Source organism: Anabrus simplex, chromosome 1 (assembly GCF_040414725.1).
Source record: "Anabrus simplex isolate iqAnaSimp1 chromosome 1, ASM4041472v1, whole genome shotgun sequence".
Lineage (NCBI taxonomy): Eukaryota > Metazoa > Arthropoda > Insecta > Orthoptera > Tettigoniidae > Anabrus > Anabrus simplex.
The window spans coordinates 475,540,017-475,564,122 of record NC_090265.1 but is presented as its reverse complement, the minus strand read 5'-3'; the positions used below and the strand labels follow the sequence as shown (position 1 = coordinate 475,564,122).

General features: G+C 37.9%; 1 protein-coding gene across 1 annotated transcript in view; it reads right to left on the bottom strand.

Annotated features, from left to right (window-relative positions):
• Positions 1-24,106, bottom strand: part of LOC136856967 (homeobox protein homothorax) — a 444,003-nt gene that overhangs the window by 286,838 nt on the left and 133,059 nt on the right. The window contains exon 4 of the mRNA XM_068227555.1: positions 19,783-19,833. Within this exon, the coding sequence (XP_068083656.1) occupies positions 19,783-19,833 (51 nt within the window). The remainder of the gene's footprint in view (positions 1-19,782; positions 19,834-24,106) is intronic.

Here is a 24,106-nt window from a genome sequence, read left to right as displayed (position 1 = left end):
GCGATGCGCTATGAAGTGAGAGAAAACTCTACAGAATTTCGCACATACTTGATGCCGTTACTCGCACAACATACATGTTAACAGGAACAAGATCACAATGGAACTTAAAAATAGGCTACATAACTTCCGCATATCCTTGTGCACTTCAAAAGTTAATTGGTATTTGTGACGTGTTATTATTGATAGATGTGCTATTAATGATTCCGCACAAAAGCCAAATCCATGTCAGTTATTTGATGAGTTACTTCCCGTACATTCATCTCTTCAGTCGAGGCATATTACCAAAGATCCGGGTTTACTCTCTCTTTGTCTGCGTCGGTAATTCGAAATTAACTCTTACAGGCGCGTAAGAACCAGAAACACATGTTATGTCACACAGGTGATACAGTAGACGTAAGAACTGTTAGAGAAACATCAGGGAATTTAGCAATAGATTAACATTCATTTTACAGATGTATCATTGCAAAAATAAAAAAGTCTTTAAGAAAATAAAGTACGAGGGTTGAGTCGTAAGTCACGGCAACTATTTTTTCTCGCGAACAGGAGACAACACGGAAAATCTAAGATATGCATTTGGAAATATAGGGCATGTACTTATGCATAGTGCCTGAAGACAAATTCTGTCTTCAGGGGATTCTCGTAGGAAAGTGACAGAACACAGGCCATTGGTAAGCATTGTTTTATTACGGTATAGACAGCAAATACACAAGACTACGTACACTGGTTACAGATCATCGAAATAATCACCCAAGGTTTCCAATGTGTGTTGCCAGCGGTGGGCCAGGCGCTGAATACCATTTGCTGCATGAGTATCGCTAACGTGTGACACCTCTCTCCGAAATGCTGTTACGATGTCCTCTTTGTTAGCAAACCGTTGTCCAAGTAATGGCTTCTTGACTTTGGGGATTAGATCATAGTCACACACCTAATGTTTCCCGCAGCTCTGCATGGCATTGGCGTGCATTTCTGCCGCGGAGAACTGCTACTTTAATATACGATCGTTGCTCCTGCTGACGCTCTCACTCACACACTGAACTTGGAGGCATGTTTAGACCCACACTGGGGTTTACATACACCTCTAGTGGCATCATACTCAAGTACATACCGTAGTTTCCAAATGCATATCTTAGATTTTCCGTGCTGTCTCCTGTACGCGAGGAAAAAAAAAAAAGTTGCCATGACTTATGACTCGACCTACGTATTAAGGAAATAAATAAGGAAAGAAATAAACATGTCAGGCCTACATAACCGTACACTATCACACCGTTACTCCGAGAAGACATCAGAATCAAGTTTGCGGGACGATCCTGGTTTAGGCGGGTGGTGTATGAAGGTGGCTAAATATATCAGCGTGGTGTCGCTACATTTACAGGCCCATAACAGAACTCCTACAAGGAAGAAAGTCCAGGACAGTAAAAATAGTTAGTGGGAAGTAAATTTATTATTATTTTTATTTTATTTTATTTTTTACAAATTGGTTTACGTCGCACCGACACAGCAGGTCTTATGACGACGATGGAAGAGGAAAGACTAGGAGTGAGACGGATGCGGCCGTAGCCTTAATTAAGGTACAGCCCCAGCATTTGCCTGATGTGAAAATGGGAAACCACAGAAAACCAGCCCCAGCATTTGCCTGGTGTGAAAATGGGAAACCACGGAAAACCATATTCAGGGCTGCCGACAGTGGGGCCCGCACCCACTATCTCCCAGATGCAAGCTCACAGCTGCGCGGCCCTAACCAGACGGCCAGCTCGCCCGGTATATTATTATTATTACCACCGAGCGGAGTGGTCCGCTTGTAAAGACCGGCTACGGCTAAGGAGCCAAGCACTGCATTCGGGAGACGAGTAGGTTCGAGCCTCACCGTCGGCTGTCCTGAGAATGGTTTTCTGTGGTTTCCCATGTTCACTTTTAGGTATACGCAGAGTAAATTCCTATTCATAGGCCACTCGATTCCTTCCAGCTCCTTACTCAATTTGATTCACAAAAATTCATTTCATCTTGATTAGCTTCTCAATTGAGGTTGGCGTCAGGAAGGGCATCCGGCCTAAAACATGTCATATACATTCACCTCCCCTCAATCCCGACCCCGTATCAAGAAACAGGAGTAAGGGGTGAGAAATTATTTGTTTTTTAATTATTATTATTATTATTATTATTATTATTATTATTAAATTTGAACGACATAATTTCTGGCCGAGGTTTTCGCGAGCGGTTTCTTCATTCGATCTAATTTTTTGCAACAGGCAAAAGCTGGGGAAGTACAAGAACTATAGTTTCATTCATTACCGATCACGATGACATTAATTACACGGGGCAGATACTAAGAGTGTCATTTATCCCATAAACGTAGTAGCTGCTACTGTAACAACAATGATTCTGTTGGCGACATTGTTGTTGTTTTGCTCATCACTCCACAGACTCCTCTGATGCAGCTCTCCTTGCCACTCTACGTTCTTCTAGAGAAGTTTCACCAAATCGTTCTCCGTTCACACACGCGATTGTAGAGGCGCGCGGCTGTGAGCTTGCATCCGGGAGATAGTAGGTTCGAATCCCACTATCGGCAGCCCTGAAGATGGTTTTCCGTGGTTTCCCATTTTCAACCAGGCAAATGCTGGGGCTGTAAATTAATTAAGGCCACGGCCGCTTCCTTCCAACTCCTTGGCCTTTCCTATCCCATCGTCGCCATAAGACCTATCTGTGTCGGTGCGACGTAAAGCCCCTAGCAAAAAAAAAAAAAAAAAAAAACACACGCGATTCAATCTCTCTTCATTTGTGATCCTACCTACCCATCTGACCTTTAACATTCCTCTGTCATTGTCATACTCTCTCAGAAATTTAACTCTACAAATCTCAGTGCTTCAGGATGTGGCCTATTAATATCTCTCTTGTTCTAGAGAGCCAACGGCCGTAGCCGTGTTGAAACACCGGATCCCGTGAGATCTCCGAAGTTAAGCAACACTGGGCGTGGTCACGAGTTAGATGGGTTTACACGCGCTGTTGGCGGGGGGGGAGTTAAGGGAATGGAAGAGCCGAAAGGAACTGGCTATCCTACCGCACGTAAACTCCGGCTTAGGAACACCTCTGCGGAGGTTCGGACCTGCCTTCGGGCAGAATAACCCTTACCTTCTTCTGGAGAAGTTTCACCGAATCGTTCTCCGTTCACACACGCGATTCAATCTCTCTTCATTTGTGATCCGACCTACCAATCCGACCTTTTAACATTCCTCTGCACCACCGAATTTCAAAAGCGACTACTGGTATTCTCGTTTCTGCGCTAGTTAGGATATTGTCCATAATTATTCACAGGCCTATAATACTACGCTGCACATAATAATCTTTAAAATCATTTCTAATATTTGACGACATTATTTCATCCTTAAAATAATCATCACCAGTGTTGGCGTCAGATATCTACCCCCGAAATGAAACAACAGCACCTATTAGAAATTGTGTAAGAAAGATTGGTTCACAAATGAAACAAACAATATAATGTATAATTAAGACAATGATAGCCCCTAATAGAATACCTATATTCCTTTAGAACATCAGCGATTTATGACGTCAAGAAAATACGAAAGTAATAATTAACATTTGATAAAGTCGTATGTACTCAACCCTACGTTAAAAGCGTGCTAATAGTCTTAATTACTTGGAAATACACAAATGAGAACAAGTTCTCTTACAGTAGCGCCTTATAAGCGCATAATATTCCCTTTACAATTCAAAATTAGAGGTTAGTATTTCATGTCCGTTACAGCAGATTACATATCCTGTCCGTAAGTTTAAATATACGAGCGACATCGAAGAAATATTTCAAAAATTAATTAAGAAATTAATTACTCCCACGGGAGAAAATGTTTTATGATGAGTCAATTAATACGTTAATGGAGTAAAGAGTCAAGATATACGAGTGAGAGAATTAACAAGTCATACGAGTTACTGGAAACGATTCTAAACATCGGTACGCAAGACAGTACAATCAAACTATAAATCCTCCACTGAACAGGGTAGAACGGTAGGAATTCAGGGCCATGAAACATAGCAACCGAAGGTCATTCTGAAAAACTGGTGTCTAGTTCAACTAGTTCAGAAATAAATGAAATATTGTCGTGGAAACTGTGATATAGGCCTATTTAGGGTGTCCATTTTTTGTAAGCGGGAAACCGAGGAGATTCTCTGAACTATAAGATGAATCTAAATACAGCATATTAACACTACCACTTGTTTCTCTTCCGCTTTTCCCATACTCTGGTGGGGTCGCGGGTGTGAACTGTCACACATGTATGTAGACCTGGTTCTGTTTTCCCGCCGATTGCCCTTCTTAATTCCAACCCTCGTGGAGGAATGTATTCCTTATTGCGTGCATCCGACGTGCTTGGTATTGTGATGTGCTGGTTGTATATGAAGAGGAGTGTATTGGGAAAAGTATACAGTCGCCGAGTCAGAAGAATTAACCAGACGCGATTAAAATTCCCGACGCCGCAGAGAATCGAGCCCCGTATGCTATGAAACGTGACTCTGACCTTTTCAGCTTAGGAGTCAGATAATTAAATATTGCCACTAAGTAGGCCTAAATTAAATAATAATTATAATAATAATAATAATAATAATAATAATCCAAGAAAATGAATCCTGATCACTTTAGAAAGTTAGCGCCAATGGAATATTTCACCTGAAAAAATAATATTTAGATCTTCCAATGTTCTGGCTGAAACTTTATTATATAAATATCTTGAAAATACAGCATATAGACCTACAGAAACTTAGAATGTTCATCTCTTTGGTGTTTCTTTCTTAATATTAACCTCAACATTCCTTTATAGTGCTAAATATAATATCAAACAGCCTTCCGTGCCCAGAAGAAATAATTTTGTCCTGAGTGACGTAATTATAAAGGTCGAAGCAGCTCATTCGAATATTAAATACACATTCCGTGCAAGTTGAGAAATATTTTGATGTAATTAATACCACTCATTCATAGAAGTCGGCTGTGGCAAACTATATTAAGTGCTGAGAGCGAATTTTCACTTTTCACATGAGCCCTTAATACTCTAAAGCATATTGATATAATATTCAGTGTTATTGGAACGCCTTCCAGAGCTTCATAAAATAATCAATACACCAAAAATATGTACGTATGTGAATATATATCTACCCCAGATAAAGCACCAGTTAAAATATGCAACGAGTGTTAACGGCTTCTGCAACTGATAGACTGAAAAAAAAAAAAAAAAAAAAACTCCCAGAAGAAGGTCAAGACAACGATCCTTTGGTATGGTGGCTATTTCCAGCTGGGCTGAGATATTAATTGTGTGTGATTGATGGTGAGAAGGAATGTTCCACTTTTAATGAGCAACTACAAGCCTACACCACACAGACCGGTCAGGTTACAGATTCATCGACCGATATCACAAGAGGAATGCCGTACCCAACAACACACTCCAAAAACAACCTTTCACTTAACAGCTATCTCAAAGTGCTCCATTTTTAAGTAATATACTCAAAAATATTTTTAAAGATCTGCGCAAGAAACTGAATGACAGTGTCAAAGTACATATTAGTATTTAAAAACAGCACTACTTGACTGTCATAACAAAATCTACTCTAAAAAATTACGTAAAGCACAATATTTAACGCAGTTTTATTACATACTGTAATGTACCGGACTAATCTCAAATTCCAGACTAAAACATTGAGGAATATTTTGAATTCCTATTCCATTTACATTTCTAATAACAAGTTCAAGAAAAGATTATATAAACAATTATTTCCATTAACATATTACTTGAATCTGCATTAGTAAGTTATTTCTCTAAACCATAATATCCTTGGAGTTAATTTTGTCGGTTTTGCTTTATTATAATCCCCTCTATATTAAGCTACCTTTGTAATGGGCACGTTACATCTCGAGTAACGTATTTCGGCGTAAAATAAGTCCGTAAAAAATTCCGGTGTCTCGGCGTCTATGAAAACATTAAAAGTAGTTAGTGTGTCGTATAATCTCTATTATTATTATTATTATCATTATTCGGTTCGAAGTAGATGCCGAGTCGTAATTCATCTTTTCACCACCACCACTCCCTTCGGTTCCAAAGTAGAACATGCCCTTTTCTTTTCGTATGCTTCAGCTCTTCCTTTACCCGAGGTTCAAGAAATTCTAGATATTACCAGTACAGTAAAATAATTAGATAGATGTAATATTATACAGTTATTAAATTATAAATAGGACCGAAAATTACACAAAGACCTCTCTGACTTCGTTTAAAACAATTTATCGGTATATATACTCATCCACAATTGAAAAGTCACAATAAACAAAACATTAAAAAAATGTTTTGATGATCCTAGCTACAGACTGCCCAAGGGGTGAGAAGATTTGGGGGGGGGGGGACAGGAAGTAATAAGAGAAGACATGGAAGGTATTTATTAATCTATAGACATAAAACGAATCTGTTCGCGGATACCCAAGGAAGGACATTTACTGACAAGTTGAACTTCCTGTATAAGTACGCACTTCCTTTAAAGAAAACAGAAAGACAGTAAGACAGAAACCCCATTTATTGCAATGAATAAATATAAACTGTACGTACAGGCATGGACAGATTCAGCATAGGAAAGTGTGCGTGTTAACTTGAATACAAAATTACCTCACGTACGCGAACATCCTCATAATCTCACAGTTTAACGATCGCTAATGAGCAACATGCAGTAATGAACTATGTTTTCTCAATGAATCTAAGAAGTGAATAAGGCGTTCGTCATGTTAATTATGTAGGACACATTATCATACAATTAGAATCCAACTTATGATTATTACGACAGAAACATATCACACGTGGCCTCTCACCTTGCAAGATAAAAAGAAAACAACAGAAATTTGCAAGATTTATAACAGCGTAATTATGCCAGCTTGTCAGAATAACTGACATTAGAACTAATGGAATAAGGTCTCTACACAAGGCTTACACTGAAATATGATTTATTATCGATTACATCAATGTTTTTCACATGGATAAGTTATCCCGTTACAGGAGAAAATATATCTACTGAATGAAATGCGGAAAACTTGGGTTTGCACAACAAAATATTAAATCAAGCGCTTTCAGACAAAAATTCATCATCTATCAATTACATATGGACAATACCGAGCCACGTAGTGAAGATGCGCTGGGTTCACTTAGGAGAACGTGGGTTCGAATCTACAAGAGAGGCACATAGCCTCACTCAGCCTAGAACATACATCATTAACGGGCTGAGTAGTTCAGCAGATGGAGTGACTTAGCCCCAGTTTGCTCCTTGTTCAGTCCAGTGGTATCTGAAGGTGCTCAAATACATCTGATTCATCTCGGTAGATTTATTGGTACATAAAAAGTGAATACTAGTGCGAGAATATTTCCGGTACTTCTCCGAAAACTTTAAAAGTACGGAGTTAATGAGCCTTACTTTATTATTATTATTATTATTATTATTATTATTATTATTAAATGACAGTACCACACGTGAGATCACGTTTATTCTCGTGGAAGACGGGAGTGAGACACAGAGTCGACCATTCCATCCCGTGAAGCATTCTCAGTTATTAATTTTTTCTTATTTATGTAATCCCCCACGCTTTCTATCATTTAAGCACTGTGATAACTAATTTGATAATATTTATGGTTTTCTACTTAACGTTTTTAATACTGCTTAAAACTTAACCTACGCAAATATTTCAACTGACCGAACGAAAACCGAATTATTTTATCAACTCAAACTAAGCGACCCTGAAACTCATACTTCTAAACTAGCCAAGGCAAAGTCTTTCCCACTCAGAGGTCACGACATCGATAGTAGTCAAACGAAGCTGTATTATATTAGTACTGTATTCCATTCACAAGTAACGCTATGGCCACAAAAAAAAAAAAAAAAAAAAAAAAAAAAAAAAAAAAAAAAAAGCAACATCGAAGTACGCAGAACCGTAATTCACGTGCTGTAGAACAGGAATAAATCAAACCAATGATGTCAGGCTCCAGAAGCAGGCAACTACACAATTCATTAAATAAGTACGTCTAATGTCAGTCTACAGCCGAGTTACCAGACGTCTGTATTTTCCCGGACATGTCCTAGTTTTTTATTCGTCCAGGAACGTCTAGGGTGATTTTCAAAATTTTCAGAGGTACCGAATTAAAGTGGAATATTAAAATGCACACATTTCCGGGAATGTTTATAATCGTAAATTCATACTAGGATAAAAAGGTGTATTTATTTATTTATTTATTTATTTATTTATCTTACAGATGTGCTCAACGATCTCTCGTATCACATGAGTTCAAACGTCCAATCGACCGATGTAATGATTCCTGGGATCTCGCTGCATTGATGCTTGTTGTTTAAATGGGCCTAACATCTAAGGTCATCGGCCCAACTCGCTGCATTACGCTGTCCCTTGTAAGTTCTTTGTTTTGTAGATGACGCGGTGGACCTTCATGGAAATTAGATATTTATTCATTATAGCTAACAGTAATACATTTTTTAAAGGTAGGCGACCAATAAGTTTTACTTTTATCAAATTATGGAATTTATTTAAAACCAAAAATCCAAACCACATGGCGCAACGGCCCCGAAGGGCCATGGCCTACCTAGCGACCGCTGCTCAGCCTGAAGGCCTGCAGATTACGAGGTGTTGCGTAATCAGCACGACGATCCTTTCGGCCATTATTCTTGGCTTTCTACACCGAGGCCGCCATCTCACCGTCAGATAGCTGCTCAACTGTAATCACGTAGGTTGAGTGGACGTCGAACCAGCCCTCACATCCAGGTAAAAATCTTTGACCTGGCCGGGAATCGAGACCGGGCCATCCGGTTAAGAGGCAGGCACGCTATCCCTATACCGCGGGGCCGACTATGGAACGTACAATTTTTTCATAAATATATTCAAGAGCGAAATTGATTGAAGTGATAGGTAAATCAGAAAAGTATAGCAACAATTGAAAGTATAATTTACATGCTACTGTTATTACGAATGTTTGCATTACTACATGCGGACTAAGCATCGATAATGAAATAACCAGGCTTCTAATAATAAGGCATTTAAAATGCCAAAATATTCACTAAAATGTTCATTGAAAACTATAAATCTGATAACAAATAACAATTAATTATATGATAAAAATAAATGTTACATTTTAAATATCGACAAAATAAAATACAATGCATACCGTACCACAATAAAATGCTCCGATTTCGCAATGAAATTCTTAATTCTTAATTACACTTTATCATAGCATGATGCAACTTAAAATGGTTTTAAAATCAGAACTCATTCAATCACATGCCACAACTGAAGCATACTTCAACTTAACGAAATCAGAGACTTTCAGACCGTCAACTTTTCCTTTGCCTTGGACAACACCAGAAATGTTGTATATACGTTTTCGGAGACCGGAGTATTTTTTAACACTACACTCCATTTTTTAGAGAAAACTTGATTAGTTAGTTTCATTACGAATTGTTCAACTGCTTCAACAATTCCAGTACTAACGTGAAGTGACAGTCCTTTTTCTTGCAATATCTTGATGCCTAAAGGTATGCACATCACATTGAATCAAATGACTATAAGGTGATCACGAACACCATCGTTGTTGAAGACTTCTTGTGCTTCTTTAATACAAGCAGCAGCTTGGTGCCACTTTCCCCATCTTGTAGGGCTATGAAATGGTGAATGTGGGAGTGGCACATTTCCAACTTACCAACTCTATACAAAAACATATTACTGCGATGTGGAACCTTCAGAAATATTTTCACTGTAGAGGTCGAAACGTTCCTACGTCAGGAAAGGAAGCTCAAACTGCTTCAGCGTCTCGATGAAGTCCATGTGCAACATACATGATGTAACATCCCCAGACCTCCCATACATTGCACATGTAAAGTGCAGCGTTAGTGCAGGCCACAAGAACATGACCATAAAGAATGTGTGATGGCCACGAAATAGTAAGCGCATCATTAAAAAATGAAAGAACTGTTGATTGATTCACCTTATTGTTAGGTAACACATCCACAGTTTGTAGATATGATTTGTCTCTGCCTTCTTCTCCTAAAATTCCAAACACGGAAGTTAATTACAGATCTTTGATCCACGTCCGTGGTTTCGTGTAGCCTTTTTTCCCTTAGTTTATCTAACGCATATCTGCCAACTTTACAAAACAAAAAATCAGGAGATTTTGATATGAAAATCAGGGGAAATCAAGATATACTATTGATCAAAACTGTTTATTCTACATGTCTCGCGAAATATAGGAGTAGGCCTACTATGGTACTATGGTATATTGTCTCAAAACCCGAGTGTTGCAATACGAGGCTACAAGGCTAAAAATTACACATCTCTATTCCCTCACAGGAATTATCTTAGTGAGGTGATCGATCTCTGATAAGCCTTCAGAAAATAGTATGAACTCATGCTCCACACGTGTGAACCAGTCATGCACTTACAAGCCATTACTTAGCAAATGCATAGATTAATATATTGCATCACGCGCCCGCGCGATCATGCGAAGCGCAATGCTATATTTATCAAGTAATAAATTAAAATTGACTAGAATTGTCTCCAAATGACTTTTAAATTCTCTAGAAAAGTCACTAGTCGCTATCTTTGAAATTCTGTCACTACTAAAATAGACTCCAAACCTAGCGACTAGTCTACAGGATCGACTAAACTAATGTGAACGAACACGGACGTAGTATGCGAGAACGAGAGATGTACAATCGATATACGTGTCACGATATACAGTTTTCAATAAACATCGCATGTTCGCGAGCATTTCTCGTATTAATAAACGTCGATATGTAATTTGAAAGCGGCCAATGAGCGAAGGACGTACAAAGCTGAAATGGCGGGATTTGAAAACAAATGTTTGAAGTTCACTAAAATATAAGATAAAATCTGGAGAAATAATAGAATGATAGGGAGGCCGGAAAAACTGTCGGGAGTCTCCCGACTAAATCGGGAAAGTTGGAAGGTATGTTAACGCCACCTTATAAAGGAGAGGAAAGTAATTCTTTCTAACTGCCGATTCATCTGGGACTGGTTGTTTCATATACTTCTCACTGTTCTTACTGTTTAGCTTAAACAAAGTCATGTTTGGCGAAACAAACGCTTTACACAAGTCTTCACGGAAATTTACTTCGTGTTTGTCCAGGTTTTTTTAAACTGATTTATTTACAAACAACTCAATCGTGTAACAAAATAAACACAGGAAATATAGAGAGAAGAACACAATCAAAAACCATCTTTGCAACTTCCTGTTCCCTGAAGTTCGTGAACTAAATATATTATGACACTTTTTTGCAGTTTTTAATTTAAAAGAATATTTATACTTTTAAACTGACAAACAACTAATTAGGAATTGAAAAATAATTTATACAACCCGAAAAATCAGAAGAATTTCAAATAAATTAAGCACATTTAATAGATTCACTAATCCTTTCGTCCATCCTTTTTCATGTTCACACTGGTTAACTACAGCTGTGGTTGGATGGTGATTTTGTTTGAAATTTTCCATTTTTAATTTATTATGTTACGTCGTTTGAAGATATTGTTGAACTTTATACTTTCTGGCAGCTATTACAGCTGTGCTACAAATTTACTAAACAAAATGCTTCTGCCTTCAAACTCGCATACCAAAGCTTTCAATACTACCAGTACTCTTTTCCTTGGGCATTATAAATTAAGTAGAAAGAACACAGTCTTTTAACTATGAACCAGAATCTGTTTCAACACAACTAAAGCAGGACAGATAAGAACTAATTGTGCGTGAAAGGTCATTGTATTTTAACTATTTCGAAGTGGGGGGAAAAGAGCCCTGTCGTAAGTGAAATTCCAGGAATCAGTAGCCTATTTGTCTAATTGGTTAGCAGGTAGACAAACCCATAGCCGGATGAAGAACTGGTGTTGCTAATTTTAAATGCGTTACCCACCTATCAAACAGGTTACCTGGTAATAACTAGCACAACTCAACTTCTTGAACATGGCATGAATCATGCACAAGTTTCCAGCCCTTAAGTTATCTCAAATGCATGCCAAATTTTCCAATACTATCCTGCAGAAGCTGGTATCTACACTCAAGATGCAGAATACTTTCAAAATGTGTCCGAACAGGAGGGGAAATGCAAACTATGCACTAATAAGAGAAAACGACTCGAAATATGCAAGATGCATAATTATCCGAAGGCTGGAAATAAGTCTTACCGTAAGACACATTCTAATTTAATCCTGATGTCCTAGTTCATCCTAGTTTTCGACCTCTCCCCAGAATTCTATCCGGTAACCCTAGTCTATAACGAAGAGTATAGTCAAAAGTAATCCACAACATGTTCTGAGTAAGAAAATAAGACTTAAGAACGGATGGAGTAACAGCTCGTCGATGGTATTATTTGTAGAACAAATGACAACAGTGTTTTAATATCACGTCCAAAGAGGAGATCCATACTCGCCAGCCGATGTGATATTATTATGATTGCGACACCCTGCTGCTATACGAAGAGGGTATAAGGGAAGTGCTAATAAATCAAAGCTCCTTTCCCTCCACCTAGTACCCTATATTCGCCAACGCCCATCCCCTAACAGTCTTTTCCCAGCCGCCTATGCAAGACACTTGTGACCCCATGTTTTTCATTTCTATCTTGACCCCTCACTGTGTGTGAATATTTTCGCGAAAGCATAACATATCACCCTTGTCCCCCCTCACTAACACCAGTCGCAGTTACAGCCTAGGCCGTAGTAATTGCAAATCAAAACATACTACAGTTGAGGGTGGCGGATCTGTCTACACAGATCACAATAGAAAATAAGAGGACAAAACAGAGACAATATGTGACATGGTGAGCCTTGTTCCAACTGAATATTGACGGGGCCATAACCAAGCACTCAATGTTTTCACTAATATGTAGAGCAGAAGGGGCTGTATTTATCCATCCTTGTAATATACAATCTAAATGTTTAAAAAATGAAAACATACCCCGAGGATTTGAATTCGTGACCCACGTACGAGAGAATCACAGTTTTATTTTTGATGCTGAATAGTTTCCATAGGAGTCATCCATTGTAGTAAGACCGCTTCAAAAGGAAAAGCCAAGCTATCCTGTTTAGCCATTATGAAACGATATACTGCTTTGAAATCATTTTGTTAGTTCTAAAAGGAAGGGGCTTGTTGCTTGTTGTTTAAAGGGGCCTTACTTCGAGGTCATCGGCCCCTAAAAGGAAGGAACCGTCTCCGTGTTGCGTCAGACATTTTTCCAGCGATGGGAAGTCATGCAAATCTCATGGCCAGTTTCGCCTTCTCTTCGTGATGTCAGCGGTGAGGAATCGAGGGGAATCATGGTACCTTAGAATATTCTAAAGATTGGCGCATACAGTTCCCCTCTTCGACGACCTCATCTGTTTTACAAGACTGTGCAGAGTTCAATTAATTTCATATCTTGCAAAAGATGTCCATCGTACCTGCAACATGCCAAGCGTACGAATACGCAACTGATGATTGCCTATGCTGTACATACGCCAATTGAATCTCTTACACTCCATAAATAATTTAAAATTACTTGTGACCCGAGATAAGAACACGGAGCATCTATAGCAAGATGTGAAGTAATCCAATAATCTCTACGATATATCCATGTACTACACAGTACGAGTAAAATTAAACATGATGAGTTTTGTCATTACATCGAACATATTTGCCTCGGACCAACTAAAAATTATCTATACACATGAATTTTGGTCATTTTCTATTTTGCATTGCGCTAGTGAATGCTTTAAGAATAGAAATTTCTATCGTACCGACATACACTCACTCTTTCTTCGGATTTTTGAACCATTCATCAAGCCCACCAATATTTCGGTAGAAATGTTTCTTTCCAAACGTTGAAAGACATGCGGATGTGGGATGGAATTTATTGAAAAGTATTTAACTCAGCTGATCATTTTGGATGGGTGTATATTGAGATGAGTTGTTTTCTTTGTTGTTATCTATTTTTTCAACAACAATATGTTTACCGAGCAAGTTAAAATTACTTGCTTTGGTGGTTGTTTTTTTTCTTTTCTTTTTTTTTTTTTCTTTGATTGACTAAGTTATGAAATGTCTAAGTTTGCCTAGTCTTATAATTGTAAGTCTGTAAAGTCTGTTAAGAGATTTATGTTGACAAGTTTCCTAGGATCAATGTGGTTTTTATAGTGTGAGATATTTACCTTTATTTCTAGGAAAGCAAGTTTATGGGTAAATAATCTACAAGCAACCGTTGAGTATTCGAAGATAATTCAACTGTAGAATTGAAAGAACATCGTAAGTCCAGAGGACCTGTTGCACACTGCGCATATGTGTCCACTGGTAGCTAGTTAACAATGCCCGAAAAGATTAATATGTGCCAAAATGGGTGTAGGTAATATATACAGTAAGGGAATAGCAGACATGCCTTTTTTCCACGGCAGAAATGCACATTTGTCATATGGAGCTAAGAGACGCGTTGAGTGAATTATCTAATTGTTAAGGTATTCCAACATAGACGCGTAGTAACGCTGCACTGGTCCGGCCCCGCGGTGTAGGGGGCAACGCATCCGCTTGTCACCCACCGGCCCCGGGTTCGATTCCCGGCCGGATCAGGGATTTTTAATTGTAAATCATTAATATCCCTGGCCTGGGTGTTTGTGTCGTCCTTAACGTTCCTTTCTTCATCCTCACATCCAACACTTTACACTTCCGCCATTTACATTTACATATAGTGCAAGTAGGGGCAAAATATCTTCATAGTTCGACGCCCCGAACAAATAGCATTTAAAACAAGGCAAAATGTTACACTGACGCAGGGGTGTCAGTGACCGAACAAGAGAAGATAGGCAATGGAGTGTACAGGTATTATCCACATATACGGGTATTTCTGTGATGATAAGCGTTCCAAATGTTATAACTGGACTTCGCAGATAAGTAAGATTTGTGTGCATAAGAAAACGACTTCTATTTCTTATTTCTGACTGCCCCCTTGCCTTTAGCTTCTGCACCAGAACCCAATTTCTTGTTAGCACAGAGAATCACATTACAGTGGCCTTCAAACGCACATAATGCATTTACATAATTGCTGCCGCTGCTTCTGCTTTATCGGAAGATTTAACATAGCTGCCATAACTTATGAAAGGACCCTCGTATCCATATTTCAGCATATTTCAAAAATATTCTGAACATTTTAAAAACCACCGAAAAACAAATAGATTTAAGTGAGAAGAAAATATATAATCAAGAATTACTGGATATGGACTACCGAGTGCAATGGCCGCACAGTGTTAACGTACTACGACAATGTATCCAAGCTACATTCAGGAGACAATTCGAACCACACCGTCGACTTCCTGAAAGTGGTTTTCTAGTTCGTAATTTTCGCTTCCAGGCAAATGCCGGGATAATTCCTATTCACAGGCCAGAGCCGATTCCTTTCACGTCCTTACCCAATTCCATTCACCATCATTCAGTTCATCCTCATTAGTTCCTCAATTGCGGTTGGCATCAGGAAGGGCATCCGCCCGTAAAACATGCCATATCATTTCATCTCACCTCACCTCATCCCCGACCCCGTATCAGAGAACGGAACAAAGGTGTAGACATATAATTACTGGATCTGGACTCGAACGTGTTAAAGACTCTAGGATTCATTAGCCGTCATCCATACCTCTGGGCGGTTACCGCAGTACGCCCCAACTATGCAATCACGAAATGATAGGCGCTGACACAACGACGCAGTAAAATTCTTCACAACCGATGTTAAGATAATTAGAAACATATAATTTTTTCCTGAGAAATATGTACCAGTATACAGAGCGTTAAAGGAAATAAACCAAGATGACGCGCAATATGCAATTCGTGGTAAAAAAAAAAAAGAAAAGAGAGGAAAGTATCTCACTACAATAATTAAAGCTCCTTAAGAAATAATAGCCACGCATTCTTCAACATTTAACATTCATTACTGAAGCAGTAATGAGTAGCGATAAGAGTAGAAGTCAATTGTACTGCAGCAAAACTGCATTAGCGAGTGGTTGTTAACACTTTTTCTAAACAGTCAATTCGGAGCTTTTAACAGAAATACCTCTGCCATAATAAGTGCAGTATGATAAAATAAAATAAAAAGAGCAGAACGTGAAACAGTACTGCTAGGAATGGTGTATTAGAGTGCTTATGTAAGAGAATGGATATTCAGCTAAATGTTCCGTAATAATTCTAAGAGAAAGATGGATATCTACCCTATCCCCGATCTTCGACGAGCCACTGGAATAACTACGACACAGAATGCTGACAATGGATACATATGACTTGGACAATTTACTAACCCGATTCTAAATATAATCCTTTGGCATACGAAAAATTAGAATAACAGGTTTGGTTCCTCTGTAGTTTCGCAACGTTTTATTCATCATTTTAAATGCAACGCAAATTGCTCTGAAGCATTTTCGCAAGCCTGATTGTGTTGTTTGTGCTCAGAACTGACATCTGAATAGAAATGCTATGCTCGAATGGACGAAAACAATACAAGTTAGTAAAGTTATTTGAAGTATTTTTTTCGCATGTTTTCTTTATAACTGACAATAGATTCGTAATTTGGAATAATGGCTGTTTCACTGAGGAAATAACTGAAGATGATTCTAAAGGGTTTATTAACTATTTTCAAATCTTTGTTTATGTTGGGAGTGTATTTCATTGATATTCCCTGTGAAGATCAGTGGTACAGTAGCAACAGGTCACCCAAAAGAGTTTGATTCCCTGACAGCAGGTGAAGTACACGGAACGTTTAAACTGAGAAACAAGCAGCTTAAATTGCATCAAATCCACATGGTAGCCGAGGAGATACGATTTGCACACCAGGCAAATGCTGGGGCTGTACCTCAATTAAGTCCACGGCCGCTTATCTTTCTCCATCCTTGCGTGGCCAAAAATCTTCTACGTGTTAGTGAGACTTTAAACCACAAGCAAAATATTATTATTATTATTATTATTATTATTATTATTATTATTATTATTATTATTATTATTATTATTATTATTATTGTAGTTGTACTGGATTATCTTCGGAAGATTTCAAGCGCTCAATGTCCAGGCATTAGTTATAACTTTCAGCAACAAGAAAATTATTGCCAAAAGTTATTTACCATTTATATGACCCAGTGCATAGATGTGATAACCAACTTCTGGATTTAATTATCCACTAATTAATGTCAGTACAATTTCCTGTTAACAGGTTTATCTTGCTCATCCTTTATATCCTATAAACTAAATGATGCTTCCTAAGAAGACACTAAAATAGAGCCGAAACTATTCTGATCAATTAATCAATCAATCATTAAAAATTATAGTCGTGAATTTCCAGTAAAATAATGACAAATGTACTGAAATGTATTCTTTTGGTACCTATTTAATTAAACGCTATACAAGTATCATCGGCATATGGTATCTCTAACGAAAATACCGCTTGAAGTTCTTTCTATGAATACTAATAGCTTGATAATAGGCTCATCAAGTATTCTGCAAAGCTTCCACGCATGCGTATTGATGTACAGAGGTGGGAAACTAAATCTCTTCACAGCAACGAACATGAACTAATGTCCTCTTCTAACAACCTTTACACAACCACAAGACTGTGAGATAAGTTCTCATACCATGGAATAAATAAATCAGGTTATTCACTCAAATTTAAATCAGCCCAGTCAAATAATAATCACAACACGGAAGTTCGTGCGACTAAAGCAATGTAATTTCATTGTCAACGGGTTACAGATATTTACATTCGAATATACACGGAACTGAGTGCGAAGTGAAATTGAAAACCGTGTCATAGCTAAGGTTTTTTTGAAGTTATTAAAATAACAGATTATAGGCCTACAAGTTGGTGCAGGATAAAATATAAGAAGTTTGAAACATTATTATTATTATTATTATTATTATTATTATTATTATTATTATTATTATTATTATTATTATTATTACAACTTCCCCCATGCGGAGGCTGCCACAAGGACAAAGTATGTCGGCTACACAGCATTTTGTCTTCTAAGTTACTGTTGACTTTGCTAGTGTGCCAGGTATAGAGTTCACAAATTTCCATGAAATAATAATAATAATAATAATAATAATAATAATAATAATAATAATAATAATAATAATATATTCTATCCCAGACACCTTGTCATGTGCACCATATACAATGGTCAGTCTGGTTATTTAGAATTCCCGAGCAAAGGAAATGTCATCGAATAATCTACAAATTAGGTCCTCAAATTCTACATTCATATAAAATCCTATACATCAAGTCCTTTATGTTATAACACAGTTCCTAACCTAAAGCAATGTTATGTCCCTGGCAATAGCGTCAGTGTGTACCACTATATCACTGTTCAAATGTTCAAGCAATAATGCTGATAGTCACTGGGACGTAATCTCAGTAACATTATTACCGAGTACTCAGCTCATAGCTCCAATGACCAATGCAGTATAAGAATATCAGGAATCAAATGCTGTCTATTGCCACAATGTTATCTATTATTATTATTATTACTACTTCCGGCGCCATGGCTAAATGGTTAGCGTGATGGCCTTTGGTCACAGGGGTTCCGGGTTCGATTCCCGGCAGTGTCAGGAATTTTAACCATCATTGGTTAATTTCGCTGCAACGTGGGCTGGGAGTATGTGTCGTCTTCATCCTCATCACGACGTGGAGGTCGCCTACGAGAGTCACATCAAAATACCTGCACCTGGCGAGCCGAATATGTCCTCGGACACTCCCGGCACTAAAAGCCATACGCCGTTTTATTATTATTATTATTATTATTATTATTATTATTATTATTATTATTATCGTGTTTGTGGTATAACATTCATTTTATCGAACTTGCGTGCATTTCTTTTTATATAAATTCGCTGAAACACTTCAATAATACATCTGATCACACATCGCACAATCAACAGGACGTAAATGTGTTATTCTGAGTAGACCGACAGCCGACATACTGGGAGACTGCGGCCCAAAGAATTTAAACGCAAAAGATAAAACAACATTTTTGTGCTGGAAATTTTGGTCTCCACAAAGGTTATGAGTACCTATGCAAATGATTTGCTTTATATCTATTCCCTTTTATATAATTACTTATTTAATTTTGCGGTTATTCGCTAAATAGTGAAAACAATTACAACTCAGAGCTCCAGATTCTCTTTCTCTCTTGTTACACTACTGCAGATAATGTCGTGATCACAGCCGCTGGACCTCAATTTTTACGTATAATCTGAATCAAATGGACGTTGCTTTCCATTTCAAAAATTCCATATGCAGTGGCTGGGATTTGAAACCCCACCGCCTTGGCGGGAAGCCAGTGCCAATATCACTCAGCTATCGTACCTCTCCGCCAACTGCCTGAATTTTTAGTGACTGTCGTAGTATGTGCTTTATTGTATTATTGTCCTAATTTAGTGTTTCTGTCCATATTTACCCTTGTCTGTTGTTATCAGCTTTTACTAACAAATTAAACGAAAACATACATAAATTAATATAGAACATTTATATTTCAAGAATTTGGGGAAAAAAGTAAGAAACCGAAATAGGTTTCAGCACATCAAAAAGGAGTGCAAGTCCATTCTCACCAATAATAAGAATGCTCGTCAAACAAAGAATATCTTCTTTTCTATCGTACTCTATAGACCTACGTATACATCTCGCCACACTGACCCCTTAATGTTATTAATAATAAGCACATTATGATATCAAAAGATGAATACTTACAAGTGAATCGACTTCGGGGTCTGCTATGTAATACGGCTTCTCCTGTCGGATCTGCAAACAGAAAGAAAATGAACTTATCAGCACTCATACGAAACCGTAATAGAGCACAGTTTTGCAAGTCTGAACATTATAATAGAGTTAACAAAAATGCCAATGTATACTACTCTTGTGTTAAGTCAGGAAACAAAAGTTGCTTTGCTTTCTTTCTTTCATTCCAAGGCTTTGATTTGAAAACCTGTCCAAGTTACTAAGCTATAATCCTCTCTAATCTTGATTAGATGTTTCTTTGTTAGTGGTTTCACGTCCCAACAAGCGATGTTTCTTTTACGGTGGCGTAAAAAATGTTCAGCATCACGAGCTTAGTTTGTGTACGAGTGACGTCAAATTGTTATTGAGGAACATACATAATGTGGATAAGGTTGGGTTCTGGGATAAGAAAAGGGGCCTTGAAAAAATTATATATATATAGGGATACGATTATAGCACTCTCTTCGAGTGAATGTAGATAAACACGAGAAAATTCGCACTTTCGACCCCTGATAACAGTACGGTGACGCTACGCACTAAGCTGCTCTTTTTCACAAAGCGGCACTAAATATGATGTGTTTATCGAAGCATATTCGGTTATTCAAAAGAATCAAGTGGGATTTGAAATATTAATATCTTCTGTTTCATATTCGACACCTCCCATTGCGGTAAGGCAAGGTACTTGACCAGTAATATCACTAAAACAATCGATACCAAGCGAGTTGACCGTACGATTAGGGGCGCACAGCTCAGTGGGTTCGAACTCCACTGTCGGCAGCCCTGAAGATGGTTTTCCGTGGTTTCCCGTTTACACACCAGTCAAATGCTGGGGCTGTATCTTAATTAAGGCCACGGCCGCTTCCTCCCCATGCCTAGCCCTATCCCATCGTCGCCGTAAGACCTAATCTGTGTCCGTGCGACGTATAGCAACTTGTAAAAACAGTAATAAATAAAAACATCGATCTTCGAGTATACTGGGTTACACGACTTCAGTAACCTCTGAAATTCTGATTGAAATTAATCCTAAGATTCGAGACGCCACTGTGCTGAAGATAATGTATATCTCCGTCCACAGTTAGGTTCGTGAAATACAGATGAAGAACTTCCTTGAATGCTTACAAAGTATATTACGCATAAATGTCGTAGTTCACTGCCAAGTACCTCGCCTTACCACAATGGGAAGTGTCGTATATGAAACAGAAGACATTAATATATTCAAATCCCACTTGATTAGAGCATCATCATTCATAACAGATGAGTATTTCTGGACACATTGACCTTTTAATCCTTCCTCCTTAAATGTATTTCAATCCATGTTGAAGATTAGGAAATATATGCGTCTTATTTCAAATAAGATATATATTTTCCTTTGTTAAAAATAAATTGAGTAAGAAAAATATTTGTTATTCTTTTTCCGTTCCCAATTTCGGGGCATAATGATGCAAAATACAACTCTGACAAATATTTTCATTACATCAGTCAGTTGTAGATGTTTGACAATATGGCAATAAAAGCAAACCGTGTAATATCATAGAAGGACAGTCATCGTTATTATTATTATTATTATTATTATTATTATTATTATTATTATTATTATTATTATTATTATTATTATTATTATTATTATTATTATTATTATTTGTCCTTGCTTCATAATGATATTAGAGTTATTACAGCAAAAGCTAAAATTTAATTTAATGTTAGATAATGGGGAAGTACCCATGTATAACGATGATTTCAAATCTCAATGACAACTTCTGTCAACAATGACACATATAGACTATTTAGCAGAGATTCATATTTGTGTATGTTATCTGTTATCAAACCATCACACAGTTTACATTTTGTATGTAGTGGCGGTTGCAGTATATAAAGTGTGTCGTGAGGGAAGGGGAGCGGTTGCGTTTTGCTCGCATAACCTAAATCGCGTATGACCTTATGAGCTTAGGTTACAATAAATTTCGTTATCCCCACAGGACACCGCCGAGTATTTTTTTTAGAGACAACCCTTCTTACATACAAATAGATCATATCCTGATAAATTATAGGCCTACAAATTCATTGTCACACTGAACGGTAAAAACAAAATAAAATGTAACCACACGTCATTCGGAATAATGACGAGGAAAGAAGATTGAATACAAATTGACACAGGGTTAAATAAGTTTGAAAGGAAAAAGGAATGTAGTCTGTGCGCTATTTAATTAATAAGCAGAGCACTAGATACAATTTTATCACAAGAAATAGTGAAACAGTAAACATTTCTACTAATTTTGAAACTAGAATCTAGCGTCCTCTGAACGACACGCCCAACTTAACAGTAAATTGTAGGTGGCGTGGAGGAAACCTTCATAAAGCAGACACTTTACTTGTAGGAGCGCACAAAAATCACATCCCAAATAATTTCTACTGTAATGATATATAGATAAAATAATGTCTTTATGGGCGCAGTTAAGGCCATTAGGACTTCTCTTACACTAGACCAATTTAATTATGGAACCGTCAGAGACTCCAGCAAATACCTCCGAACAACAGACACTACAAACATGTGATGTACATAGGACATGCTGAGTAAGTTGGTCGAACATTTAGGATCGCGTAGCTGCGACGCTTGCATTCAGGAGATATGGGTTCGACCCCCACTGTCGGCACCTCTGAAGATGGTTTACCATGGTTTCCCATTTTCACACCAAGCAAATGCTGGTGCTGTACCTATGGCCACGACCTTCGCTATCCTAGCCATTACCTATCATTGCGTCGCCTAAAATTTCAAATGTATTAGCGCGGCGTTAAACCACTAGCAAAAAACACTTTAAAAGACTCATTCATATGGCCATCAGATATTAGTGTCACGTGGTCAGCGTGTTAACATCCTAAGCCGCATTACTTGGCTTTCGCGACTAGGTCCGCTGCCTCTCGTATCAGACAGCTACTCTGTTGGTCTAATGAGGCTGAGTGCATCACGCTCCACCCCCAGTTCAAAATTAAAATCCTTGGACTAGCCGGAAATCGAACCGGAGCAGCCCTTATACAACGAGGCTGAATCTTATCTGATAATCTTATGAACTGTACATACAACTTTAAAGTCTTCTAATTTATTATTATTATTATTATTATTATTATTATTATTATTATTATTATTATGATTAACTGCCTCTGTGGATTAGTGATAGAGTGTCTACCTCCAGACACCCAAGATTGCGGGTTCGAAACAGGCAGAGGTAGTTTAGAATGCGTTAAATCAAGATGCCTGCACGCTGTACCTGAAGCCATAGATTATTATTATTATTATTATTATTATTATTATTATTATTATTATTATTATTATTATTATTATTATGATATAGTTGGCCTATACAAAATTGTACTCCCTTCACAACACTGCATTTGATTAAATAGTAGAGAATAAGAAACTGATAGAGAGGAAGAACTGAATGGTGCTTGTTCAAATATACATTGCACTGTAAGTAACATACGCCTAGAACCATGACCAGACACCAAACAAAAACAAAAACCCATGGTGCAAGAGCCGCGAAGGGCCATAGCCTACCAAACGGCCACTGCTCCGCCCGAAGGCTTGAAGATTACGAGGTGTCGTGTGCTCGGCACAACAAATCCTCTCGGCCGTTATTCTCGGCTTTCTAGAGCGTGGCCGCTATCTCATCGTCAAATAGCTCTTCAATCATAATCCCGCAGGTTGAGTGGACCTCGAACCAGCCCTCAGATCCAGGTAAAAATCCCTGACCTGGCCGAGATTCGAACCCCAGGCCCTTACACCGCGGCGAAGGCATGACCAGACATCACCAAGACTTAAGTCAAGTGACACTGCATCAGTTACACGTCTGGTAAGCCATAGGTTTTGACAATCGCAGTACTGAAAATAAGGCCAAAACAGCTGTTAATCACGTATTAAACTTCGTCTGGACCCATCTGTACACAAATTAATAATAGCTGACATCATTTAATCATTGGCGTTCCTAGGTAAATACAACAGCACTACGTATATAGCACAATGGGCAGGAAAATTACACTTATCTTTGTAAACACATCATTTGCAATATTCTGATGCTATGGAGTGCATCTTACAAACAATATGATAGCGTGTTTTCTGCCATCGATCATATAATTACAGAATCTACTTAATCTGTACACCATGTCGATTCTATGACTTCATTTGTTGCAAGGTCTCCTCGATAAAGGTGTGTTAATCTGGTGCATGACCTCCTTAGCAATGATCAATAATTACGATTAATATCAATCGTGAAACTGATATTCGTTATCTCATCCCCAGCATGAC